General features: G+C 40.3%; 3 protein-coding genes across 5 annotated transcripts in view; all 3 read right to left on the bottom strand.

Annotated features, from left to right (window-relative positions):
* Nucleotides 1-1,024: 1,024 nt before the first annotated feature.
* LOC117433909 (carcinoembryonic antigen-related cell adhesion molecule 5-like) lies at nucleotides 1,025-9,423 on the bottom strand. Of its 2 annotated transcripts, XM_059009303.1 has the most exons (11): nucleotides 9,197-9,423; nucleotides 8,259-8,585; nucleotides 6,424-6,702; nucleotides 5,970-6,233; nucleotides 4,464-4,745; nucleotides 4,042-4,165; nucleotides 3,788-3,828; nucleotides 3,561-3,643; nucleotides 3,093-3,125; nucleotides 2,949-2,992; nucleotides 1,030-2,812 (listed from the first exon to the last, which is right to left on the bottom strand). In XM_059009303.1, exons 1-11 carry the CDS (start codon nucleotides 9,249-9,251, stop codon nucleotides 2,806-2,808), a joined length of 1,539 nt encoding a protein of 512 aa, XP_058865286.1. In that variant the 5' UTR covers nucleotides 9,252-9,423; the 3' UTR covers nucleotides 1,030-2,805. The 2 variants fall into 2 exon arrangements, with proteins under 2 accessions (XP_058865287.1, XP_058865286.1); XM_059009304.1 differs by lacking the exon at nucleotides 4,464-4,745 and having other exon boundaries at nucleotides 1,025-2,812.
* Nucleotides 9,424-10,893: 1,470 nt separating this feature from the next.
* On the bottom strand, nucleotides 10,894-16,378 carry LOC117962827 (carcinoembryonic antigen-related cell adhesion molecule 1-like). 2 transcript variants are annotated; one of them, XM_059009307.1, is made up of 9 exons: nucleotides 15,724-16,376; nucleotides 14,936-15,262; nucleotides 13,369-13,650; nucleotides 12,592-12,697; nucleotides 12,338-12,378; nucleotides 12,111-12,193; nucleotides 11,439-11,471; nucleotides 11,295-11,338; nucleotides 10,894-11,157 (listed from the first exon to the last, which is right to left on the bottom strand). In XM_059009307.1, the coding sequence occupies exons 1-9, from the start codon at nucleotides 15,776-15,778 to the stop codon at nucleotides 11,151-11,153; spliced, it is 978 nt and encodes a 325-aa protein (XP_058865290.1). In that variant the 5' UTR covers nucleotides 15,779-16,376; the 3' UTR covers nucleotides 10,894-11,150. The 2 variants fall into 2 exon arrangements, with proteins under 2 accessions (XP_058865290.1, XP_058865291.1); XM_059009308.1 differs by lacking the exon at nucleotides 11,439-11,471 and having other exon boundaries at nucleotides 15,724-16,378.
* Nucleotides 16,379-18,019: 1,641 nt separating this feature from the next.
* LOC117962834 (carcinoembryonic antigen-related cell adhesion molecule 5-like) overlaps nucleotides 18,020-25,203 on the bottom strand; it is a 17,724-nt gene continuing 10,540 nt past the window's right edge. The window contains exons 3-13 of the mRNA XM_059009299.1: nucleotides 25,160-25,203; nucleotides 23,041-23,319; nucleotides 22,589-22,852; nucleotides 20,678-20,959; nucleotides 20,323-20,574; nucleotides 19,913-20,018; nucleotides 19,658-19,698; nucleotides 19,431-19,513; nucleotides 18,463-18,495; nucleotides 18,320-18,363; nucleotides 18,020-18,182 (exon numbers count right to left, since the gene is read on the bottom strand). The exon at nucleotides 25,160-25,203 is cut by the window's right edge and continues 262 nt beyond it. Coding sequence (XP_058865282.1) covers nucleotides 18,176-18,182; nucleotides 18,320-18,363; nucleotides 18,463-18,495; nucleotides 19,431-19,513; nucleotides 19,658-19,698; nucleotides 19,913-20,018; nucleotides 20,323-20,574; nucleotides 20,678-20,959; nucleotides 22,589-22,852; nucleotides 23,041-23,319; nucleotides 25,160-25,203 — 1,435 coding nt within the window. The 3' untranslated portion in view covers nucleotides 18,020-18,175. The remainder of the gene's footprint in view (nucleotides 18,183-18,319; nucleotides 18,364-18,462; nucleotides 18,496-19,430; nucleotides 19,514-19,657; nucleotides 19,699-19,912; nucleotides 20,019-20,322; nucleotides 20,575-20,677; nucleotides 20,960-22,588; nucleotides 22,853-23,040; nucleotides 23,320-25,159) is intronic.

Below are 25,203 nucleotides of genomic sequence, written 5' to 3'. Positions count from 1 at the left end.
ACTCCCGACTCCCACAGTTAATCATCTCCGGTGTTTTCACCTGCCATAATCTATCCCTCACAGATTATTAGTTTATTTAGCAGACGCCTTTATCCAAGGCGATTTACAGAGACTAGGGTGTGTGAACTATGCATCAGCTGTAGAGTCACTTACAACTACGTCTCACCCGAAAGACGGAGCACAAGGAGGTAAAGTGACTTGCTCAGGGTCACACAATGAGTCAGTAGCTGAGGTGGGAATTGAACCGGGGACCTTCTAGTTACAAACCTTTTTCTTTAACCACTGGACCACACAGCCTCACAATAAAAAGAGTGCTTTGACTCACAAACGGGAGAGAGAAAAGTGAATGAACGGTGACAAGGGAGGAGGAATATAGACCCGCAAGATCGACCCGATATTAATGGATTAAGTAGGGGAGCAGGTGGACAAGAGTGTGGGAATAGCGCTGTAGAAAGGAAAGAACAACATTTCGTGGATGAAAGAGTACGAAGATTGAGAGAGACGCGACTCAGGCAGAACTCAGGGAAGTACAATACTAAAAAAAAGCCGTATTGGTGCTCATGTTTGGCTGCTTAAGACGCTGACAGATGTTTTTGTGATTTCAATACTGTGACTGTTATACCCCCTCCCGTGATAAACTGGGTGGAACTGTTTGGAATAAGCCGAGACTGTGTGTGCCTTCCTGCCTTCCTTCCTTGCTTCCTTGCTTCCTTGTGAAGTTTCATTATGCAGTAAATCTGTGTAGGGACTGAAATCTGTGTTTATACACGTTGTGCTTTAGACTGATTTTCTGGGGCTAGAGTGTGCGCCGGGAGCAGCGTTGCTGCAGCTGGAACTGTTATTGCTGCACAGGAGAATCTGCGAGTGTTCCTGGAGGCTACAGTGAGCTGTGCTGAACATGGACTATTCTTTCTAGAGCCCTCTGTAGGCACGGGTGTAATGAGTTTTTTTTTTCTCTTGCATACTAAGACTTCTAGTTGGTTGCGTTGGACATGTAGTTGCACCACGATTTAGTGGACTTTATTCAATTGTTTTGCCAAATACTGATCTTATCTTTTTAGTTGCTATACCCTCGTTATTGAATGATGAGTTTTAAAATGTGTACTAAGCATGCTATCCTGTGTTAACCAGATGAGCAAGAAAAAGGAATAATACTGTATGTTGTGACTGAAGGTTTTATATTTTAAAGATTTTTTTGTACTAAATAAAGCCTATTTATAATTGTATCTTGTGTGGAGTGTGTTGTGTGGTCCTGGGATAAAAAAAAAAAAAGAACCTGCAAAGAAGGATTTGGATAAAAGTTTATTAAGTATTGGATTTAATCACGAAAGTATATTAAAATTTCGGGACCTGGTGCCCGTATATTCCACCAGGTGGCGTAGTTTGGCTACCTTTTAGCAATTAAAAATTATACTTACCCTGACTTAATTGTCCTTCGACAATTAAGTCAGGGTAAGTATAATTATTTTTGAGTCTAATGCAGGAGCATTATTGTAATAATAAAATTAACTTTTTTTTCCCCATATCTGTTTAAATATTGTCTTGACTTGCCTTTTATTGCACAGTTTACACAACACTTTCACAATCACTTCCCGTGTTACGAAATTGAAACGGCCGCATGTTGTAATTACAAATTGCACCCCCTTCTCCTGTTACACATTTTTTTTAACAGTTTATTGAATTAGACTCTTTATTTGACTAAAATAAGTGTACAGACATAAGAAAGTTTACAAACGAGAGGAGGCCCCATTCAGCCCATCTTGCTCGTTTGGTTGTTAGTAGCCTATTGATCCCAGAATCTCATCAAGCAGCTTCTTGAAGGATCCCAGGTTGTCAGCTTCAACAACATTACTGGGGAGTTGGTTCCAGACCCTCACAATTCTCTGTGTAAAAAAGTGCCTCCTATTTTCTGTTCCGAATGCACCTTTATCTAATCTCTATTTGTGATCCCTGGTCCTTGTTAATTTTTTCAGGTCGAAAAAGTCCCCTGGGTCACCATGGTCAATACCCTTTAGAATTTTGAATGCTTGAAATGGATCACCGCGTAGTTTTCTTTGTTCAAGACTGAATTGATTCAATTTTTTAAGCCTGTCTGCATACGACATGCCTTTTAAACCAGGAATAATTCTGGTCGCTCTTTTTTTTGCACTCTTTCTAGAGCAGCAATATCATTTTAACTGTATCATGATCACATTGCAAGGGTTTCACTGCACTGTGTAAATGGACTGACACAAGTTAACGTTTGTATGGTGCAGGTGTTTTAGGCTTCGAGTATTTCCAGTGTATAGAAGTATATATTCTCTCCGCCACTAGGTGTCGCTATATCCCACAATATGAAAAGCATCATGGTGATGTCATGATGCTGTTGGTTACACAGATCCAATCTCTTCCAATCACAGGCGATGATAACCTTGGAGGATGAGAACTGGTGGAACCCGCCCTTATCTCAGCTGTGGCTGTTCAGCATTTCAATGTGAATGAAGAGAGACCCTCGTTTCTGGAGCACATGAATATAATATACGGCACTGCTTATTACAATGTTATTGCACTGTAACACAACTTTTACAGAAGTAGAATTTTTACAATTCATTAGTTTTTTTTCTTAATACATACTTATTAATAAGAGCTTTTAAACAGCAAATCAGTGTGTGTGTGTGTGTGTGTGTGTCAGTGTGTGTGTTTATAAAAATACAACAGAAACAGTCATTAGGTGCAGGAAGCAGAAGTACTAGAAATATTTAAATAAGAGCTTTCAGAAATACTCTTGAGGTCACAGGCTGTACGGCTGTTGTGATGTTTCCTGAATCAGGGTCTGTTGGAGAGAAAGTACAATGGCTTACACTTCATCCCATTAGTACACTAGTTATATATCTTATATTTTATGATTGAGTTCCTAACTTGTCAGAGCTGATACAAGGTGTTTATTCAGGTGTATGGAATCCCCCTACCTGTTCAAGGTGCTGTATGTGGACTGATCAGGAAACTGTAAGCCCTGTACAGGGAGAGAGGAGCGCAGTTATTGGTTGAGGAGATTCATCAGTAGGTCTGAATTATACCAGCAGTCTGATTGTATTACAGTAAAGGCTCCTTACTGTGTATGTGCTGTCCGGGTTTTTTGCTTCTCCCTGAACAAAGAAGAATCCAGGATTTCAGTTACTTTCAAAGCAGGTTCTCTTATGAAGATGATGCATCCCTTGTGTTTTCTGTATATTATTTCCCTGTTATCAGCAATACCCGCCTTCGCAGAAGCATTCAATAAATCCCCAGGGAAGTGCAGAGTGCATTTCAAATGACAAAGGTCGCTCTGTTGCTCCTGTAATGAGCTGTTAATGAATACAGATCAACACACACACACACACACACACATACACACACACACACACACACACACACACACACACACACAGAGACACACAGAGACACACAGAGACACACACACTCACAGAGACACACACACACACGCACACACAGAGACACACACACACACACACACACACACGCACAGCTTCATAAGCACGCGTGCACACAGGTTCATATACAGTATCCCCCTCGTTACTCACTGCTCTCCGGATAGCAGTGGTGTTCTCATACGTTGCTGATGCACTCGGCCCCTTGAAGTTTTCATAAGTGACAGCACCTGGACCTGTAATACGAGATGCAGAGAAATCAACAGTATAGAATTAGGACATTAAAGTGATATATAAACGAGGGTAATAGATTCTGCAGTGTAGAGAGAGGAAGGCTCCTACATTGGGGTGGGTCTCTTACAGGAATCAGGCATACTCACTGCTTTGAGCTGGACCAGGTCTGAGATCATGTGGATTGTTCCTAAATAAAATGGGAAACATAAATGAGACATTTTCATTCTTTTTTCACAGTCAGATGAGATTTACATTTAGGATGCATGCTGAGGAAGATACTCACAATAGATCTTTCAATGAAACTGGACAGGAAACAGAATAGCTAACAATAGTCTGGGTGCTGAACAACACGTCACACAATGTGCCTCTATGTGGACAGTAATCCACGCAGTGCACTCACCTGCATAGCTTTACACTGAAATACACCCCAAGAGCAACGCCAGTGACCCCTGCAAGTGTGCCGATGACAATTCCAGCGATCTCTCCTGAAGACAAGGACCCCAAACCTGTGAGCTCTTCTTTATCTGGACAGAGGAGTAAACTGTTAGCAAACAAACTTACAGAAGCTATCTTGTATTGCGAGCTTTGGACAGCATCTGCTCCATTGAAATACCAGGTGTAAATACAAGGGGGCAGAGACTGAGCCGAACATGTGAATGTTACAGATGAGCCTTCAGCTGCTGAGTCTGGTGCTGTAATAGATACCTGTTCTGGTCCATCTGCAATACACACAAGATAACTGTGAAGAGCCTTAAACACTCAGCAGGCAGAATGAGTCTGAATTCAGCATTCACAGAGAAAAGAGGATCTTTGGATACTTACAATTGACCTCCAATCTGTATCCAGCGCTCGTCACTTCACTTACAGGGTTACTAGCTTTACACTGATATTCTCCATTATCAGACTGCAGCACTGGGTTGAAGGAGACTGTGCTGTTGTCCACAGACAATGTTATTCTGTCACTAGTGGACAAGGGCTGACCGTCCTTCAGCCAGAGCCTTGAGGAAACAGTCTGTGATCCAAGCACCTCGCAGGTCAGGTTTAGAGTCTGGTTTGCTATTGGCTGTGCAAGGCTGGGTTTCACATTTACATTAGTTATTGGCTCTGTGAACAGAAGGGACAGAATTTCTTACTTCATCTGATGGAAAATTGAAAACAAGGAAGTACATTTTGCAGAAGTAAGGAAAGGGTCCACTGTGGTGTAGTTATGAAAAGGGTTAAATGAATAATTTATAATCTCTACATTTGCATTATAGTTTTAAAACAATGTATGGTCCCATGAAAATAACTTTTCAGTTTCCAGCCTCGGTATGCCAGTAAAAAAGTCAGCGCCCCGAAGAGAGGAAAATATTCTTCCAAGCGGCTTTTAAACACTCCGTGTGGAAGTTAATTGCCATGGATTGGTGCTCAATTGTAAACGTGAGGGAGGACAGCTTTTTCTGTTTTTTAAATCAACACATTAATGAATGGATTTATTGAATACCTGCCGATAAACACTTCTGAAAAGCAATTCTGTGTATCAGTAACAAGTTTCTGCAGATCCCTACAGTTGGTACCAAAATGCTAATTAGTAACCACTTCCGGGGTACAAACGCTATATATAGAACTTAGTTGATATTAGAAAGGTAAGCATGTAAACATTAAACTAAAAAGGATTTCTGAGATACAAAGAATTTACACAGCAATAAACACATACAGTGTACACAACTGTCCAGAATAATGATTTTCTGTGCATATGTGTATCAAAGCCCTGATGAAAAAATGATCATCCTAAAATTGTAAGTGAGAACCTTTATAGATACATTCATATGGAAGCAATTCGGAGTGTTGGGTTAAACTATCAAAGCCTTATTTCTACTCTACAAAAGGATGTTCAACAATGAACAATTGTGCCCTATTTACAATACATTGACTGTTTTTAAAAAGTGTTTACACATTCTCTTAGATTAAAAAAGTCCTCTGAAAAGTATTCATCTCTAAAACAGAGAAACTTGATACAATAATCAATACTGGTCTTAAAAACATTCTTTAAAAACAGGAGTGAATAGAAGTTGTTGAGAATAGGCCTGCTTTAGCTTTTATTTGTAAGTTGCTTCAGCTGGCATTATAATTTCTGTTTTACTATTTACAAAGGCACTTAATGAAGAAAATGAAACAAAAAGATTTGTTTATATAAATATCAATAAGAGAAAAAAAATATTGCATGGCTCCCAAGTACGATTGCTTTTCTTAATATTTCTCAAACTACAGTTCAAGTTCAAGAAACAGCCAAACAAGTTTTATAAAATAAAAGTACAGCAGATATGGTTTTATAACTGAGTCACTTACCCACAACAATAATCTCTCTTGTTTCCTTAGCATATCTGAGGGTTATATTATTATAAGCCCAGCAGGTATAGTTTCCAGTCTGATTGTGTTGAATGTGAGCCATATTCAACTGTGAGCCCAGTTTGTTAAGAGGGGCTCCATTAAAGAACCATTGGTAGTGAGCAGGTGGGCTGGACTGTGCAGAGCAGGACAGAGTGAGGTCTGATCCCGCACTATAGATCGGCTTTTGGGGGCTGATAGACAGAGTGATGGATTCTGGTCCATCTAAAATGAACATTCACATTAAAATGCTGTTGAACACAATACGATTCCAATCAAACAACAATAGCTACTGATCTTGGAAGCTCTTCCATGGCAGCCCAAACCAACACAAAAATGCATTTGGCTTGACTAGAAACCGAGGCTGCCAATTTAAGATCTGACTACATCAATGCAAACAACAATCAGCACTCACAGCTCACAATGAGATGAAACGGCTCGCTGGTGCTGTTACTGACAGGGTTAAACGCATAGCAATACAGGGTCCCATCATCAGATCTCAACACCCTGGGTATGGTCAGTGTTTTATTGTCATCACTCAGGTGAATCCGCTCACTGTCACTAACCACAGAGCTGCCATTGAACCATCTGTAGAAGACGGCAGAGCCAGAGGCTGTACAGGTCAAACTGACAGTGTCATTGAACTCCACTGGATCAGTCACATTGGAGCGGACTGTGGGTTGGGAGACAGGTTCTGCAGAGAAGAGAGAGAACACTGGGGAATAGAACCTGAGTGTGCTGTGTCCACAGGTGATCATTACTGGGATTTTAATCAAAACAGAGTACCAGTAAGTTGATATTTATGCGCCTTGTAATTGATACAAACATAAAAATGCAAACATTGTGAGAAAGAATATGGTCAGAGACTAAATGAAAGTGGCACTGAAATGAAAGAATTCAGCTGTGTACCAAACATCAAGACAATAACCCAAAGTGCATTGTCCTATGACCTCAAAATTGCAACCATGTTAAGGCCAGTCAGAGGCACTTAAAAATTGGTTTATATGGGTTTTGGAAAAAGCCTCTGCAAACTTAAAACAAGAAAAAAAAAACATTTGTACTGTGACTAGACTTTTGTACCCAGCACTGTCACTAAAGTTGTTATGTGTCAGGGGAGGATGGAGCCGACTCACACGTGTGTATTTTGAGTCAGTAGTGAGTGTTCTCTGCTGGAGTCCAGGCTGACAAGCTACATGAAGATCTAAGGAATGCAGAGTTTGATTCCTGACTTCTCACGTAGTTTCTTAACTCAACCCGGCCGATAGGTTTGAATGAATGCTAAAAAACCGTGTTCCGTGCCAGGGTCAGGGTAGGAGCCAAGTAACACTGAGACTTCCCACCGAAACGGAACACAGATGGTCAGCGTGGAGAAGCTTCAGCAAGCCTGTCCGAGCCGAGCCGCAGTAAATCTCATCCTGTATTGTGCAAGTCAAGATAGACAACATCTTACTGGTGTGACACAATAAAGCCCAATAACTGTATAGGCTTTAGTTAGTGAGAGAAGCACTCCAGACTTCTCTCTAGGGCGGTAGCGCACACAGACCTTTTTGTTTTCACTGTTTTATCGTAAACATTTATAAATAATCTGCGTTTTGAATGACGTTTCAACTGTATCTCTGTGCATCTCAACAAGCGGACTCCACGCCCGCTGTGGTAATAATAACATCTCGAGTCTTTCTTTTTTAATCGCATTCAGTATGGTACAACGTACAGTATATCGAGGATACACCTTGAACTTGTACAGAGCCTGTAGTTTATTCCACAAGTGATGATATGCTCCTTTCAAAGAGCGTAATGATTGTGGAACCGGGACATTCCGGTTCTGAAAGTCCGAGTCACTGTATAAACATGGTAAAACAGCACAGGTCTGAATGCCAGATAGAAGACAGTTAATAGAGCAATAATGAGTACAAATCTGAATCTCAATATTACAGAACTCATACCAGTGAGGGCCCATGCAGTCAATTTACTTCTGATTGTAATAATAATGCCCATTGTTTCTCGTATATTAGAATCATATATTAATTTATGATGTACTCATCCTAAACATTCAAAGCAATGGTGCCATTATAATGTGGATTTCCTGCTGCAGTGTTTGTAGCAGAATAGAATTACAGTAGCTTTCTCACCTCACTATGGCATTTAATGAAATGTCAGATTATGCCCCATTAGTTGATTGCTTGCACTACTAACGAGAACACAATGCTCTATTAAAAAGAAATGTAAGAGGAACAATAATCATGTACTCACGATAAACAGTCAAGGCAATGTTTCCATTATATTGTACTGCAGATCCTGTTGCAGTGCTTACAGCCTGATACACATAATCTCCAGAGTCACTTCGGCTTACATTTTTGAGCGTCAGTGTTCCTGTGTTTTTATTCAGCTCGACTCTACCCTGATACGGTATTGATACAGTCTCAGAGATACCGTTCCATGTCACAATAACTACGCCTGTAGATCCGAAATACCAGCTCACTGAAAATACAGCTACAGGTGGATTAATCTTCAGCTGCACATCCTCTCCAACACCCACAGCGAGGTTTGTACTGCGTTCTGATGCCAAAGTTTCACATCCTAAAAAAAATAAAAAATACAAAGATTTATTCAATTTTCTTTCGAAGACAACATTTTAAAATAAAAGAACACCTATAGAAACGTCCTGGTCTGCTAAACAAACAGCACTTGTGTTTTTAAGGATGTTTGATTTCTTTGTATTTGATTACAAATCATCATGCTGGAATGTGGTACCATTATTGGGTTTAGTTTTCTATCTGGTTATCAGTCGGCAATTCATGGGGCAAAAATGCTGTCAACATTTTGAGACTGCTTCTCTAGAAACATCAGAAAATAGAAAACATGTTTTATAGGATGACCTACTAGAATTAGATTTTCTTGCGCTTGCAATAATAATAATAATAATAATAATAATAATAATAATAATAATAATAATAATAGTTGTTGTTGTATTAATAAACTGTTAAAAATTGATACATTAACAAAACTGACGCTATGAATTGTTAAATTCTGAACACCTTTAGTGGTCGGTAATTAAGAAAAAACAGAAATGAGCCCGAACTGAAATAAGTCCATTTTAGTCCTTATTATAGCCATCAACCATGCAGCGTTCAAAGTAATGTCGTGTCCCATTATACAGCTTGAAAGTATAAAATAAGAGACGTTGTTACCTTTTAGAAACAGCAGGAACCCCAGCGTCAGAAGTGCTGCTTGCGAGTTCTCCATTGCCGTGTGATAGAGACTTCCTCGTTCGTATCATTTCAGATAAGAGGCTCTCTATCAACGAACCTGATCATTTGACCCACCTGCTTTTGTTTTTACACAAAACATGTTCATGAATGGTTTCATACACACTTATATAAACTATACCACACTATTCTTTTCTTTTATTCTTTTATTTTTTATTATTTTATAAAACACATGGATGAAGGCTGTATTTGCATTCTGAGCCATTCTAAAAAAGGGCATAATGCCACAGTAGTGACGTCAAAAAGTGATCTTTCCTCTAGAGGAAACTATGCTTGAAGTTTGACCCATTCGACTCCTCGAGACCATCACTTTCAATTCAAACACAAAATGTCTCGTTTCAATCACTCGACACACACCCACAGTACAGAAATGTTGATTAATGATCATCAAAATAAGAATACGTTAAAAAACAGTATGTAAAGTTGGTACATTCGTATTTCACAGAAACTGGAGAAACGGATAACGACACAGAACGTCTGTACGGCACTGAAACACTACGTTTAAAAAAAAAAACAACTGTACTGCTGAACCTCGTCTTCTTTAATATTAGCATCACAAGGGTATCCGTGGATTATAAAAAATCATTGATGGGCCTCTTCAGTGAGTTACAGAAAAACACCTTCGGTCTCGTAATTTATGACGTCACAGAAACCCTAGATGAAATTATTTTCCTGTAACTCATTGAAGCCCATCTATTCTCATTCTCTCTCTCTCTCTCTCTCTCTCTCTCTCTCTCTCTCTCTCTGCAGGGAATACAATGGTTTTTAAAAATATATTTACAAGCCCTTTAAAATCCTTTAACAAAACCTTGATTATTTACACGTTGAAACCTTGAAAAATTAAATTAAAAAAAATTAAATACATTTAATATTAACCCTAACTGAATTGTGTTCCTCTTTGCAATATAGTAGGTATGTATGTATGTGTACCCCATTTTAACATCTACTCTCATGTAATGGAAATCAATAATTGGGGAGTTGGTTCCAGACCCTCACGATTCTCTGTGTAAAAAAGTGCCTCCTATTTTCTGTTCTGAATGCACCTTTATCTAATCTCTATTTGTGATCCTTGGTTCTTGTTTATTTTTTCAGCTCGAAAAAGTCCCCTAGGTCGACATTGTCTATAATTTTTAGAATTTTGAATGCTTGAATCAGATCACTGCGTAGTCTTCTTTGTTCAAGACTGAATAGATTCAATTCTTTAAGCCTGTCTGCATGCCTTCGAGTATTTCCATTGCATAGAAGTATATATTCTCTACACCACTAGGTGTCGCTATATCCCGCAATATGAAAGGCATCATGGTGACGTCAGGATGCTGTTGGTTATGCAGATCCAATCTCTTCCAATCACAGGCGATGATAACCTTGGAGGATGAGAACTGGTGGAACCCCCCTTATTATCTCAGCTGTGGCTGTTCAGCATTTCAATGTGAATGAAGAGAGACCCTCGTTTCTGGAGCACATGAACATAATATACGGCATTGCTTATTACAATGTTATTGCATTTTAAGACAACTTTTACAGAAGCAGAATTTTTAAAATTCATTACAGTTTTTTTTTTCTTAAACATACTTATTAATAAGAGCTTTTAATTTAAACAATCAGTGTCAGTGTGTGTGTGTGTGCATGTGTGTCTGTGTGAATGCAGTGTGTGTGTCTGTGAGTGTGTGTGAATGCAGTGTGTGTGTGTGTGTGTGTCTGTGTGAATGCAATGTGTGTGTGTGTTTGTGTTTGTGTGTGTGTGTGTGTGTTTACAAAAATACAACAGAAACAGTCATTAGGTGCAGGAAGCAGAAGTAGTAGAAATATTTAAATAAGAACTTTCAGAAATACTCTTGAGGTCACAGGCTGTACGGCTGTTGTGATGTTTCCTGAATCAAGGTCTGTTGGAGAGAAAGTACAATGGCTTACACTTTATCCCATTAGTACACTAGTTATATATCTTATATCTTATGATTGAGTTCCTAACTTGTCAGAGCTGATACAAGGTGTTTATTCAGGTGTATGGAATCCCTCCTACCTGTTCAAGGTGCTGTATGTGGACTGATCAGGAAACTGTAAGCCCTGTACAGGGAGAGAGGAGCGCAGTTATTGGTTGAGGAGAGTCATCAATAGGTCTGAATTATACCAGCAGTGTGATTGTATTACAGTAAAGGCTCCTTACTGTGTATGTGCTGTCCGGGTTTTTTGCTTCGCCCTGAACAAAGAAGAATCCAGGATTTCAGTTACTTTCAAAGCAGGTTCTCTTATGAAGATGATGCATCCCTTGTGTTTTCTGTATATTATTTCCCTGTTATCAGCAATACCCGCCTTTGCAGAAGCATTCAATAAATCCCCAGGGAAGTGCAGAGTGCATTTCAAATGATAAAGGTCGCTCTGTTGCTGCTGTAATGAGCTGTTAATGAATACCGATCAACAAACACACACTCACACACACACACACACACACACACACACACACACACACACACACACAGACACACCCACACACACACACACACACACAGACACAGAGACACACAGAGACACACACAGACACACAGAGACACACACACACACACACACACACACACACACACACACACACACACACACACAGAGACACACACACACACACACACACACACACAGAGACACACAACCACACGCACAGAGACACACACACACGCACGCACACACACACGCACGTACAGAGACACAAACACACACAAGCACAGAGACACACACACACGCACAGACACACACATGCACGCACATACGCACAGAGACACACACACACAGCTTCACAAGCACGCGTGCACACAGGTTCATATACAGTATCCCCCTGGTTACTCACTGCTCTCCGGATAGCAGTGGTGTTCTCATACGTTGCTGATGCACTCGGCTCCTTGAAGTTTTCATAAATGACAGAACCTGGACCTGTAATACGAGATGCAGAGAAATCAACAACATAGAATTAGGACATTAAAGTGATATATAAACGAGGGTAATAGATTCTGCAGTGTAGAGAGAGGAAGGCTCCTACATTGGGGTGGGTCTCTTACAGCAATCAGGCATACTCACTGCTTTGAGCTGGACCAGGTCTGAGATCATGTGGATTGTTCCTGAATAAAATGGGAAACATAAATGAGACATTTTCATTCTTTTTTCACAGTCAGATGATATTTACATTTAGGATGCATGCTGAGGAAGATACTCACAATAGATCTTTCAATGAAACTGGACAGGAAACAGAATAGCTAACAATAGTCTGGGTGCTGAACAACACATCACACAATGTGCCTCTATGTGGACAGTAATCCACGCAGTGCACTCACCTGCATAGCTTTACACTGAAATACACCCCAAGAGCAACGCCAGTGACCCCTGCAAGTGTGCCGATGACAATTCCAGCGATCTCTCCTGAAGACAAGGACCCCAAACCTGGACAGAGGAGTAGACTGTTAGTGTGTAGAGAATATCAGCAAACAAACGCCTCACAGCTAAGTGTTGGGGAGTGTTCACTATTTCACGACTTTCACAATTCCCTGGACACTCTGCAGTGCACTGAACAAGTTCAGAAAGATCTAGAATAGTATAGAACAATGGTGCTCTTATGACATCATCATTCTAGAAAAAGGATGTTCCATTCTGCGTGCCAGAAGTCATTGTAAGCAAAGCCAATATGACCTTCACTCTTTAAAAGGAAAAGGACACACACAAATGAAAATCATATCTTATAACTCACCAGTCACGATAAATTCCTTTACTGCAGAAGTGTTTCTTCCAGTCACTGAGTTCCAGGCTACACAGGTGTAACTTCCCCTATCAGCATTGCTTACAGAAGCTATCTTGTATTGCGAGCCCTGGACAGTCTCTGTCCCATTGAAATACCAGGTGTAATTACAAGGGGGGAGAGACTGAGCTGAACATGTGAATGTTACAGATGAGCCTTCAGCTGCTGAGTCTCGTGCTGTAATAGATGCCTGCTCTGGTCCATTTGCAATACACACAAGAGAACTGTGAAGAGCCTTAAACACTCACACCCCAGTGAAGCAGGCAGAATGACTCTGAATTCAGCATGCACAGAGAAAAGAGGATCTTTGGATACTTACAATAGACCTCCAATCTGTATCCAGCGCTCGTCACTTCACTTACAGAGTTACTAGCTTTACACTGATATTCTCCATCATCAGACTGCAGCACTGGGTTGAAGGAGACTACACTGCTGTCCACAGACAATGTTATTCTGTCACTAGCGGACAAGAGCTGACCGTCCATCAGCCAGAGCCTTGAGGAAACAGTCTGTGATCCAAGCACATCGCAGGTCAGGTTTAGAGCCTGGTTTGCTATTGGCTGTGCAGGGCTGGGTTTCACATTTACATTAGTTATTGACTCTGTGAATAGAAGGGACAGAATCAGACACTCTTTAGAAAACAGAAGTGGCATCAGATAGCTCACTTAGTTGATTTATAACTGGGTCATTATTTTGCAACACAGTACTGTCGGTGTCAGTCTGTCTGTTACAGTAGTGTTTTATAGACACTGCAAGATAGATGCTAGTTAACAGAGCACTAGAGAACACACAATAAGAACGACAATATTAGAACAATAGAAATAGCTATGTATCCACTGATCAGTCAGAAAATCACTGGCCATCTGTTTGCAGCACTGAAGGAGACACTGCTCCATGCCATCACTTGTATAGATCCGAGATGCCAGGTCACTACAAATACAGCTACAGGTGGATTAATCTTCAGCTGCACATCCTCTCCAACACCCACAGCGAGGTTTGCACTGCGTTCTGATGCCAAAGTTGCAAAAATATAAATCTTATTAACACAAAATTAAACTTACATTACAGTGGTAAAGGATATAGAATATACACTTTGTATATGAACTTGTGTGAAATAATGTTACTTCACTGCATACTGTTGGAAACGCATGGCGCTTGGTTTCCAGTGCTACCAGGAATCCTTCCAGCAAACCAAACACCACAGGAGTAATAATAAAATAACTGAAACAATCTAAACGAATGATAATAATGAGCTAATATATTGTTAGAAGTAGAATGTGAAAAAAGCAATACCCCCTTTTATATCCTATAAGACTACACTGATAAACACACAATATCATAGCTGAGTGAGAATGGGACCCATTGTATGACAGTGCAAGGCACTAACGCTGATAAAGGTGTTACACCTTCATTATGGGGCACTACGTGGGCACAGATGGGCACATCCCGACTCTGACCTGTGAAATGATCCTGGCAGTATAAACATGGTAAAACAACACAGGTCTGAATGCCAGATAGAAGACAGTTAATAGAGCAATAAAGAGTACAAATCTGAATCTCAATATTACAGAACTCATACCAGTGAGGGCCCATGCAGTCAATTTACTTCTGACTGTAATAATAATGCCCATTGTTTCTCGTATATTAGAATCACATATTAATTTATGATATACTCATCCTAAACATTCAAAGCAATGGTGCCATTATAATGTGGATTTCCTGCTGCAGTGTTTGTAGCTTAATAGAATTGCAGTAGCTTTCTCACCTCACTATGGCATTCAGTGAAATGTCAGATTATGTCCCATTAGTTGATTGCTTGCACTACTAACGAGAACACAATGCTCTATTAAAAAGAAATGTAAGAGGAACAATAATAATGTACTCACGATAAACATTCAAGGCAATGTTTCCATTATATTGTACCGGATGTCCTGTTGCAGAGTTTACAGCCTGATACACATAATCTCCAGAGTCACTTCGGCTTACATTTTTGAGTGTCAGTGTTCCTGTGTTTTTATTCAGCTCGACTCTACCCTGATACGGAAGGGCTACAGTCTCAGAGACACCATTCCATGTCACAATAAATAAGCCTAAAGATCCGAAAGACCAGGTCACTACAGATACAGCTACAGGTGGATTAATCTTCAGCTGCACATCCTCTCCAACTCCCACAGCGAGGTTTGTACTGCGTTCTGATGCCAAAGTTTCACATCCTAAAAAAAAAAAAAAAAAAAAATACAAAGAATTAGTCAATTTTCTTTCGAACACAACATTTTAAAATAAAAGAAGACCTATAGAAACACCTTGGCCTGCTAAACAAACAGCACTTTGTTTTACCCACATTCTGTGAAGAAATGGCCAAGTAAAGTTTTATTTTGTTTTTATTTGCCTTGCACCGCTGGCAAACTTTTTTTTTTTAATTATTTGCTGCCTGCCACAATATCTCCCATGCATGTGAAGTTTCCTGTTCACAGCTTTCACCAGCACTGGGTGCTCATGTCCCATGTGAAACTCTGCAGTTTTGCTGCTGTTTACCTTTCTATTCTAGCAATGCATGTTTTTTAAGGATGTTTTATTTCTTTCTATTTGATTACAAATCATAATGCTGGAATGTGTTAAATAATGTCGTGTCCCATTATACAGCTTGAAAGTATAAAATAAGAGACGTTGTTACCTTTTAGAAACAGCAGGAACCCCAGCGTCAGAAGTGCTGCTTGCGAGTTCTCCATTGCCGTGTGAAAGAGACTTCCTCGTTCGTATCATTTCAGATAAGAGGCTCTCTATCAACGAACCTGATCATTTGACCCACCTGCTTTTGTTTTTACACAAAACATGTTCATGAATGGTTTCATACACACTTATATAAACTATACCACACTATTCTTTTCATTTATTCTTTTATTTTATTATTTTATAAAACTCATGGATGAAAGCAATATTTGCATCCTGAACCATTCTAAAAAAAAAAAAACATAATGCCACAACAGTGACGTCAAAAAGTGATCTTTCCTCTAGAGGAAACTATGCTTGAAGTTTGACCCATTCGACTCCTCGAGACCATCACTTTCAATTCAAACACAAGATGTCTCGTTTTCAATCACTCGATAACACCCACAGTACAGAAATGTTCATTAATGATCAACAAAATAAGAACACGTTAAAAACAAAATATGTAAAGTTGGTACATTCGTATTTCACAGAAACTGGAGAAACGGATAACGACACAGAACGTCTGTACAGCACTGAAACACTACGTTTAAAAAAAAAACTGTACTGCTGAACCTCGTCTTCTTTAATATCAGCATCACAAGGGTATCTGATTATAAAAAGTAATAGATGGGCCTCTTCAGTGAGTTACAGGAAAACACCTTCGGTCTCGTAATTTATGACGTCACAGAAGCCCTAGATGAAATTATTTTCCTGTAACTCATTGAAGCCCATCTATTCTCTCTCTCTCTCTCTCTCTCTCTCTCTCTCTCTCTCTCTCTCTCTCTCTCTCTCTCTCTCTCTCTCTCCAGGAAATACAATGGTTTTTAAAAGTATATTTACAAGCTCTTCAAAATCCTTTAACAAAACCTTGATTATTTACACCTTGACACCTTGAAAAATTAAATACATGTAATATTAACCCTAACTTTGTGCAAACACAATTCTGAATTGTGTTCCTGTTTGCAATATAGTAGGTATGTATGTGGGCGTGTGCCTCGCCCGCACCACCAATGAAAAAGTTATTTTGAGTTTAACCGAGGATTATTGAAATAATTTATCAATATTTACCTCAGAGTTAATTGCAATACCTCTGGCCATAGACAAAACAGAACAATTTAAAGAAAATAATATTGTGATTTTTACATATCCTCTGAGCTCAATACAGGCATTAGAATCAGGAACAGGAGACAGGATTGACATCATATACGAAACTATTCAGAAATTACATACTAGCTACAAAAATGGAAAAAAAAAATATTCTGTCCAGGTTTCCAAGTCACTCGGGTAGAGCCGGGTTCAAATCAGCATGAAGTTTTAACATCTACTCTCATGTGATGGAAATCAATAACTGAGGAGATGGTTCCAGACCCTCACAAAGAAGTGCCTCCTATTTTCTGTTCTGAATGCCCCTTTATCTAATCTCCATTTGTGACCCCTGGTCCTTATTTCTGGGTCGACATTGTCAATACCTTTTAGAATTCTGAATGTTTGAATCAGATCACTGCGTAGTCTTCTTTGTTCAAGACTGAATAGATTCATTTTTTTAAGCCTGTCTGCATATGACATGCCTTTTAAACCAGGAATAATTCTGGTCGCTGTTTTTGCACTCTTTCTAGAGCAGCAATATCCTTTTAACTGTATCATGATCACATTGCAAGGGTTTCACTGCACTGTGTAAATGGACTGACACGAGTTAACGTTGCTTCATTAAAACAGACACCGTTTGTATGGTGCAGGTGTGTGGTTTAGGCTTCGAGTATTTCCAGTGTATAGAAGTATATATTCTCTACACCACTAGGTGTCGCTATATCCCGCAATATGAAAGGCATCATGGTGACGTCAGGATGCTGTTGGTTATGCAGATCCAATCTCTTCCAATCACTGGCGATGATAACCTTGCAGGATGAGAACTGGTGGAACCCCCCTTATTATCTCAGCTGTGGCTGTTCAGCATTTCAATGTGAATGAAGAGAGACCCTCGTTTCTGGAGCACATGAATATAATATAGAGCATTGCTTATTACAATGTTATTGCATTGTAACACAACTTTTACAGAAGTAGAACTTTTACAGTTCATTACAGATTTTATTCTTAATAAATACTTATTAATAAGAGCTTTTAAACAGCAAATCAGTGTCAGTGTGTCAGTGTGTGTGTGTGTGTCAGTGTGTGTGTGTGAGTGTGTCAGTGTGTGAGTGTGTTTGTGTTTGTTTGTGTGTGAGTGTGTGTGTCTGTGTGTGTGTGTGTGTGTGTCAGTGTGTGTGTGTGTGAATGCAGTGTGTGTGTGTGTGTTTATAAAAATACAACAGAAACAGTCATTAGGTGCAGGAAGCAGAAGTAGTAGAAATATTTAAATAAAAACTTTCAGAAATACTCTTGAGGTCACAGGCTGTACGGCTGATGTGATGTTTCCTGAATCAGGGTCTGTTGGAGAGAAAGTACAATGGCTTACACTTTATCCCATTAGTACACTAGTTATATATCTTCTATCTTATGATTGAGTTCCTAACTTGTCAGAGCTGATACAAGGTGTTTATTCAGGTGTATGGAATCCCCCCTACCTGTTCAAGGTGCTGTATGTGGACTGATCAGGAAACTGTAAGCCCTGTACAGGGAGAGAGGAGCGCAGTTTTGGTTGAGGAGATTCATCAATAGGTCTGAATTATACCAGCAGTGTGATTGTATTACAGTAAAGGCTCCTTACTGTGTATGTGCTGTCCGGGTTTTTTGCTTCGCCCTGAACAAAGAAGAATCCAGGATTTCAGTTACTTTCAAAGCAGGTTCTCTTATGAAGATGATGCATCCCTTGTGTTTTCTGTATATTATTTCCCTGTTATCAGCAATACCTGCCTTCGCAGAAGCATTCAATAAATCCCCAGGGAAGTGCAGAGTGCATTTCAAATGATAAAGGTCGCTCTGTTGCTACTGTAATGAGCTGTTAATGAATACAGATCAACACACACACACACACGCACACACACACACACACACACACGCACACACACACACACACACACACACACACACAGACACACACACACACACACCTTCACACACACACACACACACAGACACACGCACACACACACACACACACACACACACACACACACACACACAGACACACCCACACACACACACACTCACACACACTCACACACACACACACACACACACACACCTACACACAGAGACACAGACACACACACACACACACACACACGCACAGAGACACACACACACACACACACACACACGCACAGACACACACACACACACACCTTCACACACACACACACACACACACACACACACACACAGACACACGCACACACACACACACACACACACACACAGACACACACACACACACACACACCTTCACACACACACACACACACACACACTCACAGAGACACACACACACGCACACACACAGAGACACAGAGACACGCACACACACAGAGACACAGAGACACACACCCACACGCACAGAGACACACACACACACGCACGCACAGAGACACAAACACACACAAGCACAGAGACACACACACACACACAGACACACAGACACACACATGCATGCACATACGCACAGAGACACACACACACAGCTTCATAAGCACGCGTGCACACAGGTTCATATACAGTATCCCCCTGGTTACTCACTGCTCTCCGGATAGCAGTTGGGTTCTCATACATTGCTGATGCACTCGGCCCCTCGAAGTTTTCATAAATGACAGAACCTGGACCTGTAATACGAGATGCAGAGAAATCAACAACATAAAATTAGGACATTAAAGTGATATATAAACGAGGGTAATAGATTCTGCAGTGTAGAGAGAGGAAGGCTCCCACACTGGGGTGGGTCTCTTACAGGAATCAGGCATACTCACTGCTCTGAGCTGGACCAGGTTTGAGATCATGTGGATTGTTCCTGAATAAAATGGGAAACATAAATGAGACATTTTCATTCTTTTTTTCACAGTCAGATGATATTTACATTTAGGATGCATGCTGAGGAAGATACTCACAATAGATCTTTCAATGAAACTGGACAGGAAACAGAATAGCTAACAATAGTCTGGGTGCTGAACAACACGTCACACAATGTGCCTCTATGTGGACAGTAATCCACGCAGTGCACTCACCTGCATAGCTTTACACTGAAATACACCCCAAGAGCAACGCCAGTGACCCCTGCAAGTGTGCCGATGACAATTCCAGCGATCTCTCCTGAAGACAAGGACCCCAAACCTGGACAGAGGAGTAAACTGTTAGTGTGTAGAGAATATCAGCAAACAAACGCCTCACAGCTAAGTGTTGGGGAGTGTTCACTATTTCACGACTTTCACAATTCCCTGGACACTCTGCAGTGCACTGAACGAGTTCAGAAAGATCTAGAACAGTATAGAACAATGGTGCTCTTATGACATCATCATTCTAGAAAAAGGATGTTCCATTCTGCGTGCCAGAAGTCATTGTAAACAAAGCCAATATGACCTTCACTCTTTACAAGGAAAAGGACACACGCAAATGAAAATCATATCTTATAACTCACCAGTCACAATAAATTCCTTTACCACAGAAGTGTTTCTTCCAGTCACTGAGTTCCAGGCTACACAGGTGTAACTTCCCCTATCAGCATTGCTTACAGAAGCTATCTTGTATTGCGAGCTCTGGGCAGTCTCATTCCCATTGAAATACCAGGTGTAATTACAAGGGGGGCTAGACTGAGCTGAACATGTGAATGTTACAGATGAGCCTTCAGCTGCTGAGTCTGGTGCTGTAATAGATACCTGCTCTGGTCCGTCTGCAATACACACAAGATAACTGTGAAGAGCCTTAAACACTCAGCAGGCAGAAAGAGTCTGAATTCAGCATGCACAGAGAAAAGAGGATATTTGGATACTTACAATAGACCTCCAATCTGTATCTAGCGCTCGTCACATCAATTACAGGGTTAATAGCTTTACACTGATATTCTCCATTATCAGACTGCAGCACTGGGTTGAAGGAGACTACACTGCTGTCCACAGATAATGTTATTCTGTCACTAGCGGACAAGGGCTGACCGTCCTTCAGCCAGAGCCTTGAGGAAACAGCCTGTGATCCAAACACCTCGCAGGTCAGGTTTAGAGCCTGGTTTGCTATTGGCTGTGCAAGGCTGGGTTTCACATTTACATGAGTTATCAGCTCTGTGAATAGAAGGATTGAAGTTATGCCACTGGTATAGCCTTTAAGCCTTTAATACAGGGGTGAGAAATACTAATGCTGTATAGTATTTTATAACTACACTAGCTGAGTTGCATCAACCCTTCCATCAAAAAAAAACATCAAATTTTAGATCTAAATAACTAAGAAAGAAACAGTGTGAGTCATATTCAGCTGTGAGCCCAGTTTATTAAGAGGGGCTCCATTAAAGAACCATTGGTAGTGAGCAGGTGGGCTGGACTGTGCAGAGCAGGACAGAGTGAGGTCTGATCCTGCACTATAGATCAGCTTTTGGGGGCTGATAGACAGAGTGAGGGATTCTGGTCCATCTAAAATGAACATTCACATTAACATGCTGTTGAACACAATGAGATCCCAATCAAACAACAGTAGCCACTGATCTTTGAAGCTCTTTGCCATGCATGAGAGCCTGAAGCAAAGTCACAGCACCTTCTCACTCTACACAGAGACACCGGCAAGAATAACCAAGAATAACCATTAAGATGTGTATAAATGACCTGCCACTGAGACCCACCCTTGGGATGGGAATTTAAAACTATACCTGAAGCTACAGCAGAAGCTAGTGTCCTCATCAAAGCAGCTGGATAGCAGTGCATCACACACACTACATACACAACTTCACTGCTTTTCTTTTTGAAAGAGGAGCCTCTGCAATATTCACCGAGGGTTTATTTGAAAAATATGTGTCAATTTATTTAATGTTAGCATAACACAATGTTTACACAATCTTATTTACAATACTGTCTGTTTTGTGCTTGTAGAGCAGATAAATCAATAACTGATTTAATCTGATTATTCAGTGTTTTTAGAGTGACGTCACAGAGCCGTCAAGGACTGGAAACGCTTCACTAACCTGAATGAGGAAGCTCAAGAGAATTAGAAGTCTCCTCACTTTGATAAGGATCTGGGCATTTCAAACAGTTATTCTTCAAAGTAGTGGCTGTTGCTAACCACTTATTTCACAAAAGTGAAGCTTGTTTTTTGTGTTTATTTAAGCAACCCTGTAATGGTAGCTTCTATGAGCACCTACTTCTATTAGTATGTCATAATTAAGCTGACCACTTCATATTTTCAGAGTTGTGGAAAATGTTTGTGCAAAATCTAACGGCACCCTTCACTTTGACCTGTGACCTAAGATGACCAGATGATTAAGATCTATCGCTTTGAAATATTTTCTTCATACTCGGTACACAGGGTGTAATCTGTGATTCTCTCGGCCAAGTCTGATAGTGGGTGTCATACAAGAAAGATGAACCCTTTCCTGAGTACAATAATCAATATTGGCCTTAAAAGCATTCTTTAAAAACAGGAGTGAATAGAAGAAGTTGAGAAGAGGCCTGCTTTAGCTTTTATTTGTAAGTTGCTGGCATTATCATTTCTGTTTTACTATTTACAAAGGCTCTTAATGAAGAAAATGAAACAACAAGATTTGTTTATATAAATATAAATAAGAGAAAAAAATCTTGCATGGCTCCCAATTAAGATTGCTTTTCTTAATATTTATTAAACTACAGTTCAAGTTCAAGAAATGGCCAAACAAGTTTTATAAAATAAAAGTACAGCAAATATGGTTTTATAACTGAGTCACTTACCCACAACAATAATCTCTCCTGTTTCCTTAGCATATTTGAGGGTTATATTGTTATAAGTCCAGCAGGTATAGTTTCCAGTCTGATTGTGTTGAATGTGATTGATATTCAGCTGTGAGCCCAGTTTGTTAAGAGGGGCTCCATTAAAGAACCATTGGTAGTGAGCAGGTGGGCTGGACTGTGCAGAGCAGGACAGAGTGAGGTCTGATCCTGCACTATAGATCGGCTTTTGGGTGCTGATAGACAGAGTGAGGGATTCTGGTCCATCTGAAATGAACATTCACATTAAAATGCTGTTGAACACAACGAGATTCCAATCAAACAACAATAGCTACTGATCTTTGAACCTCTTCCATGGCAGCCCAAACCAACACAGAAATGCATTTGGCTTGACTAGACAGAGGCTGCCAATTTAAGATCTGACTACATCAAAGCAAACAACAATCAGCACTCACAGCTCACGATGAGATGAAACGCCTCGCTGGTGCTGTTACTAATAGGGTTAAACACATAGCAATACAGGGTCCCATGATCAGATCTCAACACCCTGGGTATGGTCAGTGTTTTATTGTCATCACTCAGACGAATCCGCTCACTGTCACTAACCACAGAGCTGCCATTGAACCATCGGTAGGAAACGGCAGAGCCAGAGGCTGTACAGGTTAAACTGACAGTGTCATTGAACTCCACTGGATCAGTCACATTGGAGCGGACTGTGGGTTGGGAGACAGGTTCTGCAGAGAAGAGAGAAAACACTGGGGAATAGAACCTGAGTGTGCTGTGTCCACAGGTGATCATTACTGGGATTTTATTCAAAACAGAGTACCAGTAAGTTGATATTTATGCGCCTTGTAATTGATACAAACATAAAAATGCAAACATTGTGAGAAAGAATATGGTCAGACACTAAATGAAAGTAGCACTGAAATGAAAGAATTCAGCTGTGTACCAAACATCAAGACAATAACCCAAAGGGCATTGTCCTATGACCTCAAAATTGCAGCCATGTTAAGGCCAGTCAGGGGCACTTAAAAATGGGTTTATATGGGTTTTGGAAAAAGCCTCTGCAAACTTAAAACAAGAAAAAAAACATTTGTACTGTGACTAGACTTTTGTACCCAGCACTGTCACTAAAGTTGTTATGTGTCAGGGGAGGATGGAGCCGACTCACACGTGTGTATTTTGAGTCAGTAGTGAGTGCTCTCTGCTGGAGCCCAAGCTGACAAGCTACATGAAGATCTAAGGAATGCAGAGTTTGATTCCTGACTTCTCACTTAGTTTCTTAACTCAACCCGGCTGATAGGCTTGAATGAATGTTAAAAAACCGTGTTCCGTGCCAGGGTCAGGGTAGGAGCCAAGTAACACTGAGACTTCCCACCGAAACGGAACACAGATGGTCAGCGTGGAGAAGCTTGAGCAAGCCTGTCTGAGCCGAGCCGCAGTAAATCTCATCCTGTACTGCGTAAGTCAAGATAGACAACATCTTACTGGTGTGACACAATAAAGCCCAATAACTGTATAGGCTTTAGTTAGTGAGAGAAGTGATCCAGACTCCTCTCTAGGGCGGTAGCGCACACAGACCTTTTTGTTTTCACTGTTTTATCGTAAACATGTATAAATAATCTGCGTTTTGAATGGCGTTTCAGCTGTATCTCTGTGCATTTCAACAAGCGGACTCCACGCCCGCTGTGGTAATAATAACATCTCGAGTCTTTCTTTTTTAATCGCATTCAGTATGGTACAGCGTACAGTATATAGAGGATACACCTTGAACTTTTACAGAGCCTGTAGTTTATTCCACAAGTGATGATATGCTCCTTTCAAAGAGCGTAACGATTGTGGAACCGGGACATTCCGGTTCTGAAAGTCTGAGTCACTGTATAAACATGGTAAAACAACACAGGACTGAATGCCAGATAGAAGACAGTTAATAGAGCGATAATGAGTACAAATCTGAATCTCAGTATTACAGAACTCATACCAGTGAGGGCCCATGCAGTCAATTTACTTCTGACTGTAATAATAATGCCCATTGTTTCTCGTATATTAGAATCACATATTAATTTATGATGTACTCATCCTAAACATTCAAAGCAATGGTGCCATTATAATGTGGATTTCCTGCTGCAGTGTTTGTAGCAGAATAGAATTACAGTAGCTTTCTCAGCTCACTATGGGCAGCAGGGCAGCAGTGTGGAGTAGTGGTTAGGGCTCTGGACTCTTGACCGGAGGGTTGTGGGTTCAATCCCCAGTGGGGGACACTGCTGTTGTACCCTTGAGCAAGGTACTTTACCTAGATTGCTCCAGTAAAAACCCAACTGTATAAATGGGTAATTGTATGTAAAAAATAATGTGATATCTGTATAATGTGAAATAATGTATAATGTGATACCTTGTAACAATTGTAAGTCGCCCTGGATAAGGGCGTCTGCTAAGAAATAAATAATAATAATAATAATATGGCATTCAGTGAAATGTCAGATTATGTCCCATTAGTTGATTGCTTGCACTACTAACGAGAACACAATGCTCTATTAAAAAGAAATGTAAGAGTAACAATAATAATGTACTCACGATAAACAGTCAAGGCGATGTTTCCATTATATTGTACCGGATGT

This window comes from Acipenser ruthenus, chromosome 38 (assembly GCF_902713425.1).
Source record: "Acipenser ruthenus chromosome 38, fAciRut3.2 maternal haplotype, whole genome shotgun sequence".
Lineage (NCBI taxonomy): Eukaryota > Metazoa > Chordata > Actinopteri > Acipenseriformes > Acipenseridae > Acipenser > Acipenser ruthenus.
The sequence above is the reverse complement of the archived record's forward strand: the minus strand, read 5'-3'. Positions and strand labels throughout refer to the sequence as shown.